The sequence below is a fragment of the Nuphar pumila genome, chromosome 10, assembly GCF_984573655.1.
Source record: "Nuphar pumila chromosome 10, dmNupPumi1.hap1.1, whole genome shotgun sequence".
NCBI lineage: Eukaryota > Viridiplantae > Streptophyta > Magnoliopsida > Nymphaeales > Nymphaeaceae > Nuphar > Nuphar pumila.
In genome coordinates, this window is record NC_143258.1 from 117,814,471 (window position 1) to 117,833,867 (window position 19,397).

The 19,397-nt window shown below is 34.9% G+C and overlaps 1 protein-coding gene across 7 annotated transcripts in view; it reads left to right on the forward strand.

Annotated features, from left to right (window-relative positions):
* PHOT2 (phototropin 2) overlaps positions 1-19,397 on the forward strand; it is a 249,196-nt gene that overhangs the window by 166,313 nt on the left and 63,486 nt on the right. For 6 of the 7 annotated variants that reach the window (XM_090019848.1, XM_090019847.1, XM_090019846.1 and 3 more), the window contains 4 exons: positions 9,225-9,274; positions 13,154-13,260; positions 15,284-15,406; positions 16,512-16,563. In XM_090019848.1, coding sequence (XP_089875974.1) covers positions 9,225-9,274; positions 13,154-13,260; positions 15,284-15,406; positions 16,512-16,563 — 332 coding nt within the window. The remainder of the gene's footprint in view (positions 1-9,224; positions 9,275-13,153; positions 13,261-15,283; positions 15,407-16,511; positions 16,564-19,397) is intronic. The other variant, XM_090019850.1, reaches the window with a different exon arrangement.

Sequence of the window (19,397 nt, forward strand, 5' to 3'; positions counted from 1 at the left end):
TTTGAATTCTATTATTATTGAAAAAAAAAATATAAATGGCGTGGTTTGCTTTTACCTTCTTGTATCGTTCTGAAATGCTTAACCCTAGAATCATTTGTTGGTTTAAAAAAAAAAATCCTGAAAAATCTGGGTTAAAATTTTGGGGCGTTACACTTCTTCATTTAAATTACCATTCAAAAAGGCATTTTTGACATCTAGTTGAAAGATTGGCCATTTTTTAACTGCGGCTATAGCAATAAGAGCTCGAACACTAGTCATTCGAGCAACGGGGGCAAAGGTTTCATCATAATCTACCCCATACTCTTGGGCATATCCCTTGGCTACCAACCTAGCCTTATATCTTTCTAATGAACCATCACTCTTAGTTTTAACTTTAAAAACCCATCTACATCCAATGGGTTTCTTGCCATTGGGAGGATCAATGATTTCCCAAGTTTATGCCTTTTTAAGAGCATTAAGTTCAAGTTGCATAGCATCATTCCAATGAGCATATTGCTTAGCATCATTGTAATGAGATGGTTCATGAAAAGAGTGAAGGGCAAGTAGACATGCTCGAAAATTAGGCGAAAAAGAGTCATAAGAAACAAATCTATTTGGTATTTTAGAAATCCGATTTGACCTTCTTTGAGAAGTCTCTTCGATGGACTCATTTTGGGAAAATCTTTCAAGGGCACAAGGAGGATTCCATTCATTCCTTTTAGAGTAGACTTGTATTTGTCTTGAAACATTTTCTTCTAAGTTTTGATCACCGCTTGGATGTTCAACAAGATCTTCACTAAGGGATTCATTAGGATCAATATGATCATCTTTAGGCAATAAGTCAAATAAGAATGAATAATCAATATTTTCATTTGGTTGGTGCGAAAAACCACTTTCCTCTTCAAGGAATGTGACATCTTTAGAGATATAAAGCTTGTTTTTAAGTATGTTAAAACATCGATATCCTTTTTGTTTTTCGCCATATCCCAAAAAAATGCATTCAATAGCCCTAGGGGAAAGTTTATCATTCTTGTGGGTTAAAACAAAACATTTACATCAAAAAATTCTTAGTCTTTTATAATCGGGAGACATATTGTAAAGTTTTTCAAATGGAGAAAGATTTTTCAAAGAGGACGAAGGAGTTCTATTGATAAGATATGAAGAGGTTAGAACCGCTTCGGCCCAAAAAGATTTTGGAATGTTTTTTGAGATTAATAATGTTCTTGTAGTCTCTATTATGTGCCTATGCTTTCTTTCCGCAAGACCATTTTGTTGCAGAGTGTTGGGGCAAGAACGTTGGTGACAAATTCCATTTTCTTTCAAATAGGTTTGAAAATCATTGGACATATATTCGCCTCCCGAATCGGATCTAAGAATAGATAGATTTCCCAAAAATTGGTTTTTGACCATTGCATGAAATTCTTTAAAGAAGGAAAAAACTTCGGATTTACGACTTAGGAAGTAAATCCATGTGAATCGAGTAAAATCATCAATAAATACAACGTAATACGAAAAACCACCTTTAGACAAAATAGGGGAAGGTCCCCACACATCAGAATGAATAAGTTCAAATGGCCGAGTGGTAAAGTAACTTCTTTGTGGAAATGGAATAGCTTTAGATTTCCCAAAAATGCAATCTTTACAAGGCATGTGATTGTCTTTACAAGTATTGTTCAAAAACGGAAAAAGAGACATTTTTACAAAATTTGGATGGCCAAGTCTCTCATGCCATATTCCAATACTTTTGTCTTTTACAAGATTGCACGATGGCTTAGATGGAAGAGTAAAAAAATCCATGAAATAGAGGTCACCCCTTCTATGGCCTTGCCCAATCAGCTTCTCTGACTGGAGATCCTGCACGGTGCAATCCTTGGGTGAGAAAGAGACTTGGCATCTATGATCGGTAATTTGAGATACGGAAAAAAGATTTAAATTTATTTTAGGAACGATTCTTACTTTAGGAACAAAAAAATTTTTAAAATTAAGAGATCCAATACTTTCAATTTTTAATGATGTACCATCGGCCGTTGAAACACACGAAGATATAGGTTCGGAAAAAATATTTGAAAGAGAATTTTTATGAGATGTCATATGAAAAGAAGCACCGGAGTCTAGTATCCACATACCTGGAGGAGATGAAGAGTAGGCAATGGCGGCCCCAGATGTTGAAGGAGAAGCCTTGAGTAGATGTTGGAGAACTTCGGAGATGTGATTTAGAGTTTCTTTGATATCTCCTTCTTTGGTGCTTTCTTCCTTCTTTGGAGAATCTTCTCCAACCGCGGCAACTTTTCCTTTAAGCTTTGGGCAAACCGGTCTTATGTGCCCCGGTTCATTACAATAATGGCATATAATCCCCTTTCTAGGTCCATAGTTATTTTTGTTAAAGTGGGGAGGTCTATATGCTTTAACATTTGATCCGGGCCTAGTAACGGCCAAAACATCATCACTCTTAATGCTCAAACCAAGCCGAGTTTCTTCTTGACATATCTCGGCAAGGGCATCTTCAATAGGTAGGGCTTTGCTTCTATGGAGAAGAGATGCCCTTACTTGTTCAAATTCCGGGCGAAGTCCATGAAGGAATTGAAAAAAGTGCTCCTTTTCAATTTGTTCTCTTCTTAGCTCAATATCTTGTGGAGCAACCCACTTAGGCTCAAGAAGAGCAAGCTCATCCCAAAGGGGGGTTAGAGAGCTAAAATAGTCCCGGACACTCATGTCCATTTGTTTGGTAGAACGGATTTTCTCTTGACAAAAAATTTGTCGAGCAAGATCCTTTTGGGTATACATACCCTTAAGGAAAAACCAAGCCTCATTGGCCCTTCTAAATTTGGCAATGTTAGCACAATTTTTAAGATCTACATTGTTCATCAACCATGCCAAAATTTTGGCATGGTTACTTTCCCAATCCTCAATTTTGGATTGATGTTCATTAATGGCTTTGATGCGCTCATCGCCATCTAAAGCCTTCTCAATCTCATTTTCAATTTTGGTGAGAACAAGAGAGGGTTCGGGAGTAGTTCCCATAACAAAACCCCAAAGTTTCTTACCTCTTAGGTGATTTTCCATAGCGGAGGCCCACATGAGGTAGTTGGACCCATTTAGCTTAAAACAGAGCTCCACTTTAGAGTCACGTTCCATCGGCATCAAATATTCTTCTTTTCTTCAAAAACATTTGAGAGGCACGCGTTCCAAGATGACAAAAGAGAAGCCCAATCACCAACCGAGCTCTGATACCATGTAATGAAAAGAGGCGGAAGCACCAATAGAACAAATGTCACTCTTAAAGAGTGACCACTAAAGCCAAGAACACAAGCACCAAATGTGCACACACAAAAACTCTCAAATATGGAAATGACTTAAAGTCATAAGTTGGATATTATTGAAGAAGAGAAGAGAGAGGGGTATAAAACCCATACATAAGAAGGAGAACACCTCTTCTTTTTATAGAGGATGGAGGCTCTAAAGAAGAGACTACAAGGGGGCTCCCTTGTAGTCGTTGGGAGCTCCAACGGTCAGAAATATGACCGTTGGGGCCCCAACGACTACAAGAGTGGGGCCCCTTGTGGTCATCCTAAAGAGAAAAAATAAAAAGATAAAAAAGTAAAAAGCAAAAAGGAAAAAAGGGAAAAAAGATAAAAAAGAAAAAGAAAAGTACATTGACAGAATTACAATAATACCCCTATCGGGTATTTCAATAAAATAGAATATGTATATATATACATATATGTATACATATACTTGTATATATACGAATATATATATATATATATATATATATATTTTAACACCACAGTCATATACATGTGTTCACCATCCATGTGCAAGTGCTTTCATGTACTCACTTAACACACATGCGTTCATTCATGATTCATAAGTATATAAGAACCTTTATTCAAGATTGTACATGCCAAACACACATAGATTTCATGTATGCACATGCACTTGAAACTCATTCATAAATGTGTGATACTTAAACATGTCCTATAAATGTAGACACATGAAACTCTTCATTCATAACATTTGTTGACATCCGCACATATGAACATAACAGGGATTTACTATGGAACTCATTCCACTTAGCTTGGCAGTTTATTACTATTATAGGGTTTAATTTAGTACTCATGATATGGGGTCGAAAAATGCATTGGAAACACACACTATATGCAGTTTACTACCTTAAACCAGGAATTCCATCATTTACCACATAGTGACCCCCACCAGCCGATGCGATGGGATTTATACACGCAGCCGACACTGTAATGGTTTTATCACTTATTATAAAAGTGACAACTGAAAAATATCAATTTTTAATACTGTACATCTCGAACTGCTCTCCTATTGTTACAATATGAATACAATCTGATCAGGGAACTTACGGGGTGTTACTTTCCAAATTCTGTAGCCTTGAGCATAAAAAGAATGCACTTACAGAATGTAAAAATAATGTATATACTGAAACCATTCGGTGTGACTGGAATTTAACCTGCCATTGAAAACCCTTCCAAACTTATGAAGGTATACAAAAACCGGTACATTTAACTTGTTTTCATGGATCCCCTAAGGTTATTAACACCTAGTGATATAATTAACACTTAGTAACATATTATGGATTAACACAGTGTTATTAATCTACAGAAGTATGATGTTACTAACACCTAGTGATGAAATATTCATTCACACGTCCCACAATTTACCTGTGTCACAGTATGCACCATTTTACGATAAACCATCAGATCGTTTTAAAGAGTTTTAACCAGAGCCAACAAAATACATAGGAATGTACAAATGTCCAGTCCATACCTCCTCCTCTATAAGACGACAAAAATAGTACAGTCATGCGATCAGAATGCTTATGGAAGTTATGTTAAAGATTTCTTCATACTATTTTAATGATGGCTGCAAGAATCCTCATCTCTCAGTAGAAGGCCTTAGAAGCCCAACAAGAAAATGATATAACTTCAAGTTCTATGTAACCACGATTCTCAATAGATCACATCTACCAAACCCCCTTTAATCGCAAATCGACCCTACTCTTCCGTATTTACTTTATAGAGTCCCAAAAATAGGAAACCCCCAAACTTGGGGTTATCCATTTCAAGAAATCGGAAACCCCACGACTGGGGCTATCCAATACCTCAGCCGAACCCCAGATCGATTTGATTTGGGGATTTTGCAGGTTAGGGTTAGACAAGAAAATCCCCAAATCGATTGGGTCTGGGATTTCCGGTTTAGGGTTAGGCAAAGAAACCCCCAACCCCAGGTCACCGCTACCGGAAAACCCTGACTCACAAAGTTGGGTTTTCCAGCATCCAAGAAATGCATTGACATGCTCGTAATGTACGGAAAGAATAGGTATGCCCCCCCCCTCTCGATTCTTGAAGAAGAACAACCCTCTAAGGGCGTTCCTTTGATTTTCATCACAAATCCATACACGGAACCGAATCCATATTCGATTCCTCACACAGTTTCAAGAGGTGCACCGTACTTTTTTGGTGATTTTCCGGCGATCGGAGGCTGCCGTGGTGGAAGCAGGGTCGGCTAATGTCAAATCTCTCCGTTATCGAGCTTGGGTCGAGGGGGGAAAACAACAAGGAGGTGGAAAAGGGGCTTCTCTCGTCGAGGGTGGAGCAGGTACCCAGGTGGGAGGTCGTCGGCGACGATGGCTCCGGATCGACCGACGGCGGCGGCTGTTGCAAGGCGGGGAGCACACGAGAGAGGGGGAAGAAGAGGGCCGAGTTAAGAGGGTGAAACCCTCTCCACCTCCTCCTTTTATCTCACCGACCCCCCCCCCCCCCCCTCCATCTTCTCTAAGAGACGCGGGGTCGGTTACACCTTCTGTAACCACCCTCTCCTCCGCTTCAATATAAGCAAAGATCGTGCCCTAGGCACGATTCTTGTTTCCCCTTTTACTTTATAAAGCACGCCTCGGGTCCGGGTCCGAACCCCGTGACCCACGATACCGGATCCAAATTGGGATTTGGATCCAGGGCTAATTAAAAATGTGGATCCTGTTATGCAAATAACGGTGGATCCACGAGTTGGATCCGATTGGGTGCAACTGTGGATTCAACCGAAAAAAATAAAGTTTTTATTTATTTATTTATTTATTTCATTATGATTATATATATATATATATATATATTACAATATATGTATATAGATATATGGATCCAGAAGGTGGATCCCGGACCCATCTACACACTATCTTAATTAGTTATCAGGTGAATAATTCAATTAATTTAAATTATTTCACTTATATATACATATAAGTTTATACGCGATAAGTATACGTAAAGATCCGAAATTTGGATCCCAGGCCCAAATTTAGAAAAATACCCATTATTTTCAAATAAATTTAAACAAATAATTGTCAAAAATCGAGGTTATTACACCAAACCCAGACTCAAAAGCATTGGCGTAAAATTTACCAATTTTTCTTCTATACTTAGCCAAATTTTTGAAAAATCTCAAAATATCTAAGTGTGAAAATACGCGATATTACAAAACTGATTATGTACATGGATCAGACTAGCTGATTAACATGTTTGCTCAGGTATGACCGACCCATGTACATGAATTTGATAATGTATATTGGTCAGACCAGCTGCATGTACATGAATCAGCCCAGCTGATGATTTTTGGCAGCAGTTGATACATGTACATGATTTTGATCATGTACATAAACTAGACCAGCTCTGATTCGTGGATTTGCGTATTTTTTGATATAGTCAATACATGTACATGATTCTGATCATGTACATGAATTAGACGAGCTGTGGATAGCTTTCTGATGGTCGATACATGTACATGAATCTGATCATGTACATGGATCTGACAAGCACATTGATATATTTTGTTTTGCCGATTTGTGCACATGATTTGATTTTGCACATAAATTTGACTGGCACATGATTCTGATCATGTACATGAATTAGACGAGCTGTGGATAGCTTTCTGATGGTCGATACATGTACATGAATCTGATCATGTACATGGATCTGACAAGCACATTGATATATTCTGTTTTGCCGATTTGTGCACATGATTTGATTTTGCACATAAATTTGACCGGCACTTGAAAATTTTATGCATAACCGATATATGTGTATGAAGATGATCATGTACATGTATCTGATCAGAATATGTATTTTTTGGTTTGGTACATGAATCTGATCCTAAACCGACCAGTTTGCAATTGTGCATATCATAAACATGAATCTCAAAATAATTGGATGTTTGCATGATTGTGATCATATGCATGTTTTATTGATCGTATGTATGAATTGATCATGAATGGTGTCGTCTGCAAGCTTTTATTCACATGTGTATGTGCTTGGCTAAATGTACATTCTTTTGTGTTTTGAATGTGTATTGTGAACATGTTTGGAAACTGTGTGTGTTTATGTTCACTAAAATTTTGTAATTGGCATAAATTACTTGTTGAGATATATTAGTGGTTAAGTATGAACCACTGCAGGCCTATATAGGCTAGGAGCATGTGTTGCTCCAATGGGTTGATTTTATTTATGCATTGCGAAATGACTTATGAAAATTATTGGTTTTTCAAATTTAATTACACTGTTAAACTGTGAGGGTCAGGGCCCGAAATTATTTTTGCATGTTGATTTGCAAAAGGGTTCTTGCGTAAAGAACTTGAGATTTGATTTTAAATGATAAAAGAGACCAAAACAGTATAATTAATCTCTTCCTTGATATTTCACAGTGTGAGAATCTTGGATGATAGTCATGGGGGACCGTGAGGATACTAAAACTCCGTGTACGATTGTGCCTATGGTTTTAGGGAGCTTTCAGCTACTTTGCCTGAGGGTGTTGTTGTTGATTCAACTGTAGTTATTGGTATACCAAGAAAGTAGTGTCAGTGGATGTTGATTTTCCTGATGTTCCGACATTAGATGTTGATTTCTAATGTTCCGATGGATGGTGTTGATTCCTTATAGAAAAAAGTGTGTTAAGCTACGACTGAGAACCTAATTTGAACTTCAAGAATTGTGCCCATTTTGAGTATCCGCGGGTTTAAAAAAAAGTGAGAATTAAATTTGTGTGCATTTAATAGGGACATGCATGCAAAAACAATTCTAATAAATAACTTAATAAGTTATTCATGCATGTGTATTGAATCATGCATATTTTACTGTTCAACATTAGATCATGCATCTTTATATATTTTGATTATGCATGCTATTTGGTTGAATGCTTGAATGGTAAGATAATTGTGGTAAGTTATTGTTTGTGATTTCCTCTGAAAATTTATGCATGAATTTGTTTGTCATTTCCTTTACTGTTTGGATTTTTACAGGAATTCGTACAAGGACTTCGGTTCTTTCCCGTGTTCTTAAAACTGTTTTACAGGCACATATGTTCAGTGATGTCTTGGACTGGCTAGCTGGAGGATACGAGACTTGTGATGGTGTTTGGGTTCTGACCAGATGGCGTGATTTGATATAGAGTTATTTTGATATTCTTAAACTTTTTGACTTATTATTTAATAAATTAAGTTGATTCAATGTATGGAATGGTTTGTGGTTTGGTATATTAAATTTGTGATGTGCCCCGGGTCTTTTAGGGGATTTTCGTAAATGCTTTAAAAAAAATCACTATTTTTTCTGAGGGTCAGTTGGGGTCGTTACATTTACAACATGGATAAATATACTAGTGAATATACTATCTAAAACAGGGCAAACTTGACTTTCACAACTTTGACTCTACTCACTTACATATACAACAGTATAATACATACAATATTTAATCTTTACACTACTGAGGATAAAGACCACATAGAAGTCATATTACAAAATTATAAAAAGATTATTATTGAAAAAATAAAAGTCAGACTTACGAGCAAGGAAAGCCTTCAATATGGGCTAAAGATTTACAGGTTTCACTTTTAGATATTTTCTTTTTTCCCTTCTTATAAAGCCTGCCTAACCTAATTCACATCTGTTGGCTTTAGCTTTATACACCAGTATTGATCCTATATTTTTATGTACCTGTTGATTGAGAAACATATGATCAACTACTTGCATGTTTTAAAAGTGCATGCATGCACATGGAAAACTTGATACAGTCATATATCAAACACAAAGATTGTTCTTCAAGGAATTTGATCAACTGGCTCTAGTGGAAATCTTGCATTTGCAGAAGAGTTACCTGTTTTTAACATTGGTTCCATATCTTTTATTTTGTGCACTTTATTTACTTTCATTGTTTGTCCATGCTTATATTTTCAGGTTTTATGCTGCAGAAGTTGCTATTGGCTTGGAATATCTTCATTGCCTCGGTATTTCCTAGCTGAACCTTTTACATGCAAATGCTGGAATGTTGAGTTAGTTTTCATTATGAGAGTTCATTTGTGACACACAAACAGTGGAAGCACTTAATCAACCCTAAAATCCTAAAGTGATCCTGTCCATTGTTGTGTTTATTGTTCGATATGCAAGACCATGTATTACCAGTTATTTTTTATTCATTGTTATCAAGGATAACATTTGCTTTTATCCCATTTGCACTTCATAAAAACAAAGTCAATTAGATCAACAAGTCTTTAGGCATATGCTTGATTTTCATATCTTTGATTCATCCCATTCTAGAATCGATCATTAATAGTTGATATTTGAAAGTTCGATCTGTTTTCATTAATCCATTTAGGTTTTTTATATGCCTTTCCATCAAATTGTTTGGTTACTAAATAATTGGGAATTTTTTATTAGTAGTTCTTGGTTGACACCTCAACTATGTTTTGTATATCATTATCCATAGGCTTATTGAATCACTATCATCAACACTGATATTATAGAACAATGTTAAAATTCTCCTTATCTGACGTGTGAAAAAGGGCATATACACACACATGCCTGTATTTTTGTATCGAGTGGGTGTATGTGCTCCGAAGCACCCTATCATTACTCTACATATATGAGTAATTATAGGATGCTTTGGGAGCACCTACAACCACCTAGCAGAAACTATAGCTTCCATAATTCAAGTTCTTTTGTCAATCACACCCTACAGATATGATCTATGTTTACATCCAACAAATATGATTCACGGCATGATTCCTATCAAACAAAATACATTGAATACATCTATGAGGTCTGATTGACAAGATGCAACCTGCACCTATGGCTTCTATTAGGTGGGTGTGGGTGCTCTAGAGCACCCTGTTGTTACTGTCTCTCTCTCTCTCTCTCTATATATATATATATATACATATTTGTGTGTGTAATAAGTGGGTACTAAGAAGTCTTATCTCTTAAACTGTACTAAACAACTTCAAAGGGCAAAGTTTTGAGTGTTTGCTTAATTTGAACTTACAGATGTATCTTCTATAGGTTAGCAGAAAACATGCATTATATTAGGCATTTTTTTATGTTTGGATGTGTTTTTAGAGCGACAATAAATCAACAACTTATGTTGCATTAAAACTTGATAAAATAAGAAATCAATTTCTCCCATTAAATTGATTCAATCCAAAGAATGATTTTTGATAAATAAGAAATGATAAACACATCTTGTCATGCTCCAGAACATATCCTGAATCATAAAGGGTATGGTTATCAGACTGTTCATTTATGTTTCAGGGTTTTTATGAATAAAATAAAATCAGCTTTGAATAAAATCAAGAATATGAAAATTACGAAACATAGCATACAACTTTGTTCAATAACTCAACTTCTATTAATATCCTCATTAGAAGACAAATTATAACCTTCAGATGATTACAATTCCTTTTAGAAAAACTAAAACTGACTAATTGACAACTCAATTGTAGGTTAAGTCGCTTTATTTTCCATACCAGTATCCTCAACAAAGTATACTCTAATTGTCTTTCAAATTCTTTGTTACCTCTATCAAAACTCACTCCAATAGTAAAGGATTCATGTGCTACAACACTCTGTAAGAAACTACTTAAAACTTTAATAATTAAAAGTTTTGATGATTCAAGATAAAATCATAATAACCTGAACATGTCTTAAATCACTTTGCAAATTCAAATTGAATCATGAAACCTACTTTTTAGATGCAGTATAGGTTCAGGTTGACAATTTGTGAAGATTCATTGGAGTGTGTTGCTGAAGAGAGAAGTTTCTTTTCTCTATATGTGGGGGCTGCACACACATTCTTATATTAATAAAGTCCCAATGGGGCAGTTCAGCAAAGTCAACATAACTTTTACAATTATAACAGTGCCACTTAATTGGGCTTAGCACAAATAGCAAAACATTTGATAACAGATATCCAACAACTAATACGACCAATCATCCAAGGAAATAAACTAATAAAATAGGAATCGCCATGTGTATAAGAAAAAACTGAAGTATGAAATGATGATATTTACCTTGGTGCAGATGATGCTTAATCCTTAATACAGGTTAGAATTTTACAAAAACATTCTTTAGAAAAAAATGGTTCTTATTCCATCCAATTTTTTTTTGGGCCAATATAGCTCAAAATTCATTTGGTTGATAAAAATCCCTCTGATATATCTTATGGGGTTGATAATACAAACTAGTGAGGAGTCTAAATGTAACAATACATAGCCATATAAAGAGCTTCAAGAGGCTAATAAAATTTCCTCCCCTCCCCCTTGATAACTCTAGTGAGTGACATAAATGTTCTATACCCCTTTGTCAACATATAAGTTTGATGCATAGTCACCTGTAGTCTTCAAGGTAATTTCTTGCTGAGGGTTTTTCTCAAAAATATTTTGAAAAAATGGGTTTTCTTCGGAAAATCTCAGTTTTAAAATTTGAAAAAATATAAATAATAAGAAAGAAAAATAATAGGTTTTATCATTTTTTTTTGCAAAAATATAAAGAAACAAGTTTTAAAAGTTTCTAGAGTACATAAGAAGCAAAAAAATAGAAAAACTAAGCTTAAAATATATAAAATTAAGAATTCTTTTAAGAAATGTCACAAAAATATCATGATAAAATTGCGATATTTTCATTTTAGAAATATTTTGAAAATATTGCAACATTTTTCCAATATTATTGGTCTGCCTCAAAATGGTGATAATATTGTGATATTTTCAAAATAGCTCTATATTGGTGACCATGGAACCTTGATGGTCTGATTAATACTCCAAAATCTATGGGCTAAAAATCTCCTATAAGGTTGTAAGAGGGTCAATATATAATTTATCTGTCAGTCCACTTGCATTTTGTGAATAGGACATACTTTAAAAGTATAGGTACCTTTGTTCAATAAGAATAATCATATATTACAAATATTTTAAAGTGGGTTTTCATTGTTAAATGAAATCTGATTTTAACATGATTTCAATTAAAAAAAACAAAATCAAAATTAAAATGGCATGCACATATAGTTAAAATCTAGAAATCAATTTAACTTGAAGGAAGTCGTTTAACCAAATTTGATAACAAGATTTTGTGATTTATGAAAAAATAGTAATTCGAAGATAATCCATAATAAAATTTACTTGATTTTATTACTGATTACCTACTTAAGAAAAATATTAACTTTTAAACATTCAAAACAGAAGTTATACAATTTACGAACCCTGATTTGCAATTCAGACTCTAAAGTCGATTACTTATAAGAAACTAATTTATGACAAAATGTATCCTAATTCCTAACTATCAAAAACTATAATTATAATTCTCATGAAACTAACTTAATAAAATCTAGCTATAACTGAGTGCTTAGTTAATGACTGCATAACTTCTTGGACCTTCTTTGCACCCATCTTCCTTTCTTTGTCCTTTCTCCACCATTTGGAGGCATTTATAGAGGAGGTAAAGTGGCTAAGTAGGTACCTAAATCGACTCCCCAGGTTGTATTAAACTTGGGACCTTTGTACCTAAAGGGCATGATTAAAATTTCAGTTTTATTGTGTATACTATATTGTACATATGTTCTATTAGTGTTTTATTTCTTTTTTTTGTTTATTGTATCATTAAGTTATGATATGCAATACCTTGGTAAAACATCAAATGGACATAGATGTCCAAAATGTATCAGGAAGTCAATCCAATGAGTTGACCATGTTTTCATGTAACGAAATGAGGAACCATTGCAGCCCTTTCACTATGTTTATTAGACCCATGAACTTATAAAGTTTGTTTTATCTCGTATTTGCATGAAATGTACTTTTTTTGTTAGCTCTTGTTTGATGTGGATTGGAATTGGAATGCAGGAGTTATTTATCGAGATCTCAAGCCTGAAAATATTCTGCTTCAAAGAGATGGACATGTTTTGTTGACAGACTTTGACCTTTCTTTTTTGACATCCTGTAAACCACAAGTATGTCATTTCCGTATCTGAGAGTAGTTTGTCATTCTTGAATTTAAGTTACATAGCAGATGTTTCCTTTACACATCATTTTAAAAATTACTGATCTATTAGTTATTTAAGTAGTATTTCCTCATACTTGTGAATTGCCCGTGTTTGAACTATTGAATTTCAAGCACCTTTATATTCACTGGTGTTTGCTAGGAGGAATGTGTTTAGGTTACAAGGTGCTTTGCTTGCTCAGTCTGTGAGAAAACATTAACTGAATTAAAGAGCATTGGCTAGACATATTTTATTGCAACTCATAGGTCGTGTGTTACTTATTGCAATCTTCATCCATCATTCATACACTAAGCTCTTGATTGAAAAGAAATATTCCACTGAATACTTGTTGAAAAGGAGCTTCAGGTTTTTGTGAAAGTTGATCTCTGCTCAAACTTGACAATGATATACAATGCTTTATTGAGAAATGGAAGTTGCTTATACTGCAAGAATACAATATTTTTTGAATTCTGAACTTACAGAGGGAACTATACAAGAATATATAGGTTGCTAATTATGTTTTTTTTCATTTTCATTATATTGTGCAAAGTTGTGCTTGAATGATGGCTATTGAGCATTAACTAGAGTTATTTCTATATGTACCATTGTGAATGTGGGCTATTTTTTAATCCATTCACATAAAAAAACATGGTTTTTTCACTTCCGAATATTCTAGTATTCAACTCTTGAATTTTCTTAAGCAGTGATGATCCTACTCCAGTCTGTGTTGACATCCTTCAGAGATCTGTCTTTCGCGAAAATGTGTATCCCCTGAGATTAGGATTTCCTACTTGATCCCAAAAATGTTTCATTTCTACTCCTGCAACATGCACACTTTAACCATCATGGACAGTGCTATTTGTCCTTGTAGATGACCATGGATACTTGGCATTCAGTCCCACTTATCTCAATTCGCCATGGGTAGAGGCACTGACATTTCTCTGGCGAGGGTTGGTTTTCGAAGAGACTTAAAAAACCTCATCAACTTCCTCTTGCTCTCCTATCATTTGAGCAAAGTGAATACTAGAATAGATAACTCCTTTTGAACCAATCTGTTCAACCTGAAGCCAATCAGACATTTTTTTTTTCCTCTTTGACTTTTCTATTCTTTAAGTGCTTGAAATGATGATGGTAATTTTGAAGTGTCTCCTGTTCTCTTGTTGGTTTTAGCTAATAGTTTTGATTCACACATACTTCTTGGGAAAATTTTGTTCTTGCAAAAGAAGTCTCAGGGCCTTCCAAAAGCTCTTATATAGTTTTCGCAAAACTAGAACTCCTTCGGATTAAGAGATTCCACTAGCTTTATCTCCTGCTTTCCATGATACATTTGGTGCTCCTTGTCCAGTTTGTTGACACTACAGAGTGTGCTCTGGCTTCTTTTCTTTGAGTAGATAATCTTGTTGATATTGGCTTCTCTTCTTGACAGCTTGTATTTTGCTGAAGTATTAACTTGAGAAAATTTTAAAAAGATGCCTAACATATCCCCTATCTACAGATAGCTGTTTAATTTTTCAGTTATTACAATCAACTGCTTTTTTGTTTTTGTGAAAAAGAGACCTAGTTCTATATTCATTCAGTTGACCATTATTTAGTGAACTAGATGTCTAAATGCCTTTATAGTTGTTTTATAATAAAACATTGGGTTGGTTAATTTATTAATGGAGAAAATTAATTTCATTACATAGGCCGAGGGTGTTTGAGACAGATTTAAAAAGTCAGGCAGTTAAATTCATTAACTGAAGACTTAGACAGTTACATTAAAGGTGATAAGTCTGGCAGTCTTTTGTAACGTATTAACTTTCTATTCCATTCATTAACATCTGCTCAGAAGACCAAGATAATCAATTGTTCTGATTGTTTAAATACTGTCGTCAAGTGTTAGTAATTGTTTATTATTATGTGTTATGAAGAAAAGTTGCAACATCGTATTGGAAAAGTATATAATATTGCTGCCTTTTTAATTCATAAGCTTAAATATGTATTAATTGTCCAGATTATAAGAAATTCATTGAAGGCAAAGAAAAGAAGGTCAAGAAATGAAATTCCTCCAACATTTCTTGCAGAGCCAACTACACAGTCAAATTCCTTTGTTGGAACAGAAGAGTACATTGCTCCGGTATGGTTTCTTCTTCCCTACATCATGATTCTAGCTAATGCTTTTCCTCCAATAATTGGCTATTTGGCCAGTTAATATGTTTTATTTGCTATGAAAATTTATGATAAATTAAAAGGGTATGTTTTCCTCCAAAAGAATAAAAGAAAGGTGTGATGTGTTAGTTGTCCAAATATGAGTATATGTTCACAAGCTCCTTTTGAACCTCCAGAATAGCTTGTCCTGAAATTATTGTATTTTAGAAAAAGCATTCAGTGCTTTCTTTTTAAACTTTCCAGTCATTGAATATTGATATATAAGAGATTATATTTAGGTGGATGACCATGTGAAAGAATGTGTGAGATGCAGAGTTGGAATGCTAACTAAATTTTGTTTAACTTATATCTGCTTTTCCGAAGTACTTAAACTCAGTCAGACATCTTGGGTAATAGGGAAATAAATAATTCCATAGTTTGAGAACTTGCATACCTGCCTATATGCATATCTACACAAGATAGATATCACATAAGCACCTTCATTTCAAGTTCCTTGACAATATGATATTTTCCCTCAGTGTGCTTCTCTCTAGATGACATGCAAGTTCCTCCACTGGAGCAATTACAGCTTCCTTTCCGAAAGATTCTTAGGTGCACAGTTGGGCTATGCTCAAAGCAATCAAATAGGATTTAACACGTAGCAACCTTCAGTGTTAATGATGCCTGGTCTTCCATAAGAAAAAACTGTGTATAGCTTAAAACATCAAAAGACAGCCACATCTGCACATATAAGCACCTTTAAACCATACGTGGATGCCATGGCTTTGACAGCTTCTAGCAAAGATAGGTCTAAGGTTACTTTACATGCTTTCTAAGATGATTACAAAGAATGTCTTTTGTTTTTCAATTTACAACACTAGCTTCGAACCCCCAAAATCATATTATGTGTATTGAACTTTGTTGTTACCATTGCTTATGCTTATTTAAGTCCTTTTCATAATGATATAGGACATACTTGCTATTCTGCAAGGTTTGTCTGTGTTTTTGGACTGATAATATAACCTTGAAATGTAAATCTATGCTGCATTTGTTTTCATCAGTGCAAGTATGTCACATAAATGTCCCTTTTCCAGGAAATTATTACTGGGACTGGCCACAGTAGCGCCATTGATTGGTGGGCTCTTGGTAAGAACGTCACTTGACATTTTCAGAATTGTTTCATGCTATCCCATTTCTTCTATTTTAGTTTGACTAATATTTATAGTGAAGCAGATACTACCTAGTTGAATATCATCCTGTTTGTTATTATTGAATTGCTTCTATTATTGTCCAATGAAATTCATACAATCATTTCTTTTGTCAATCAAAAAATTTACTAGTAAGTTTTTTTTTGGAATCCTGTTTTTTCTTGTATTGGCATCAATGATTCCCTTAATATTGGTTCCATTCCTTGAGTATCAGACTTGTTTTTGCTGCCAAAACAAATGACCAACTTCACTTGGAGGGCATTGTGTGCTTAATCTGAAGATGATGCACCAGATGTTACTGTTTGTCATGCAATCTCATATAATTATTTTTTACTTATTTCTCCTAAAAAAATTGGGAGCTCAATTTGGAATCTGACCCAATTGTTTGAACATTGTCTGTATCTAGTTCTGTTTTATATTAATTTTCTTAGTATGTTATGTGTAACGCTCCAAAATCCCAAACTTGTAATCTTTTAGAAAAAATTTAAATGCTTTGCAATCAATCCTTTTTCAGAGTTTAAAATGGCAGTTGATTGAAAAAATAGTGTTTGAAATAACAAGTCAACGGACCTTGAGCGCATTACAGACGAATCTTCCTTTATACAATAGATTTGTATTTCCATGTAAACATTGAAACCATATAGATTCAAAACAAGGTTTTTGATAATTAAGGTTTATACAAAAGAGGAATTTCAAAAGAAACCCTTATGCACAATTATAAAACATGCTCAGGAGCGAAACAACATAGAAAGAGTGAGATCCTGTTATTATCACGTCATCACATCATCGCTTGCTGTACCGACCTAATCATCATCTGTACCCCATAAAACGGGTCAGACTTATAAAAATCTGGTAAGTGCATAAATATCAAAATTCAGAACAAGACTAACATCTGCGTTGTTTGTTTCGTGATGTGCAATTCAGAATAAGTAAAATGACCATGATAATTTTGTTTCGATAATTAACTGTCTTGAGGGTACACATAGAAAAAATGTAGAAACAACTAAGATTGTTCGAAGGTTTGTTATTCTATGTATATTGATACCTCGAACAACTAGCTGAGTTTGCTCTTAAGGAGACAACCAATAACCAAGAGAGAATTCCCCAGAGGCATAAATGGAAAAGGATGCATCCGAACTTCTGCAAAAGCCAATGAGATCTATTACCTAGGATAATATTTAGTAACCCAGTCCCCTAACTCTGATGACCAGGACACCGAGTCATTGCTACTCGAGGAGCGTAGTTGTTAACAACTTGTCAATCGAAGTTTTTTTACCATCTCATCCTCTCTCTTGACCAAACCAAAGAGACAAATGGGTATGTCATGTTCTATTTTAACTGATGATCTATTCTACATTCTCTGGTCATTTAAACCAAATCTGTAATATCGCATATTTTTACACTTAGTTAAATTTGAAATTTTCGAAAAAATTTGCTAAGTATAAAAAAAAAATCATTAGATTCTCGATTTTAGGCCGATGACTTTGAGTCTAGGCTTAGCCTAGGTCTCATTGCCATGGCCTAAACGAGCCACTTAAAACGTGAGAAAAAGTTTTATTTTCGATTTTTAAATTCAAGTGAAATTTGAGCAAAATTTAGGATTTATATTTATGTTATATATCGTTGGATGCGCCTTAGAATTTTGAGCACAACGATATGTTACTTTTATGAATTCGGGCTCCGGATGGCCCGAAAATCGCATTTTTCGAAAAAGGAACAGTTTGTCAGTTCGGATCCGAATTTGGATCGGACTGGATCCGATGAATTTGATCCAAATTAATATGGATCTGTGCTCTATCCAAGATCCATATTAATCTGGATTTGGTCCAGCCTAAAACCCATTTAGAATTTTGGAGATGGAGATGGAGATGGATTTGGATCCAGATCCAAATCCAAATTCATGCCCAACGATTTTCCAACTTTAAATTCATTTTGTACATTTAAATTGAAATTAATTAGTGTTAAGAAGCCTCCCAAGTTAATATGGCAACTGTTGGAAGCTTCTAGATATTTATTTATTATTTAATATTTAATAATTAATAATTAATTAATTTTATTCAATTCTGAATTTTATTTTTTATGGTTGTTTAGGACTTCTTAATAGAGTCCCTATACATGCCTAAGAAGACTTAAGAAAGTTTGAGAAAAGACTTTTAAAAATTGGAAACTTTGAAGAAAAAAAAGTCAATTAAGAAGAGTTTTGAAATTTTGGAAAAAGAGGGTGTGAGACTCATCAAAAGAGGAAACTCTCCATCTCTCGGCCATCTAGAAAGGCTTGGAGAAGGGGGGGGGGGGGGGGGCGTCACCCCCCTCTTGGCCTATTTAAGAAAAAAAAAGAGGAAGAAAGGGGAAAAAGAAAGAGGCGAGAGAAGGAGAGGAAAAAAGAGGAGGAAGAAGAAGGCTTCCTTATTCAATCATCTGTCATTTCCATCATCAAATCCATATTTATTTTTTATCTACACGCATGGTACGGGTTCCTTCTCTTGAGTCTAAGCATACTTAAAAGAAAATTTTTATGTTCATACTTAAATTTTTTTGCAGCCTAGCAGTCAGTTGAGTGTTGTTGGGTTGTCTGCCAGGCCCTGGCAGATCACACACACGCCCGGGCTGGGCCTATGTATGGATTGTCAGGCCTAGTTGGCTCGGTCGACTGGGCTGGCAGGGTCCGGCCAGGCCCAGTCCAGCCTCCTAGCTGGATTGGTTCAGGCCTAGCAGTCTCCTACCAGGCCCAACTCTGGTCTAACCAGACCAGACTCAGCCTGATCTGGACCC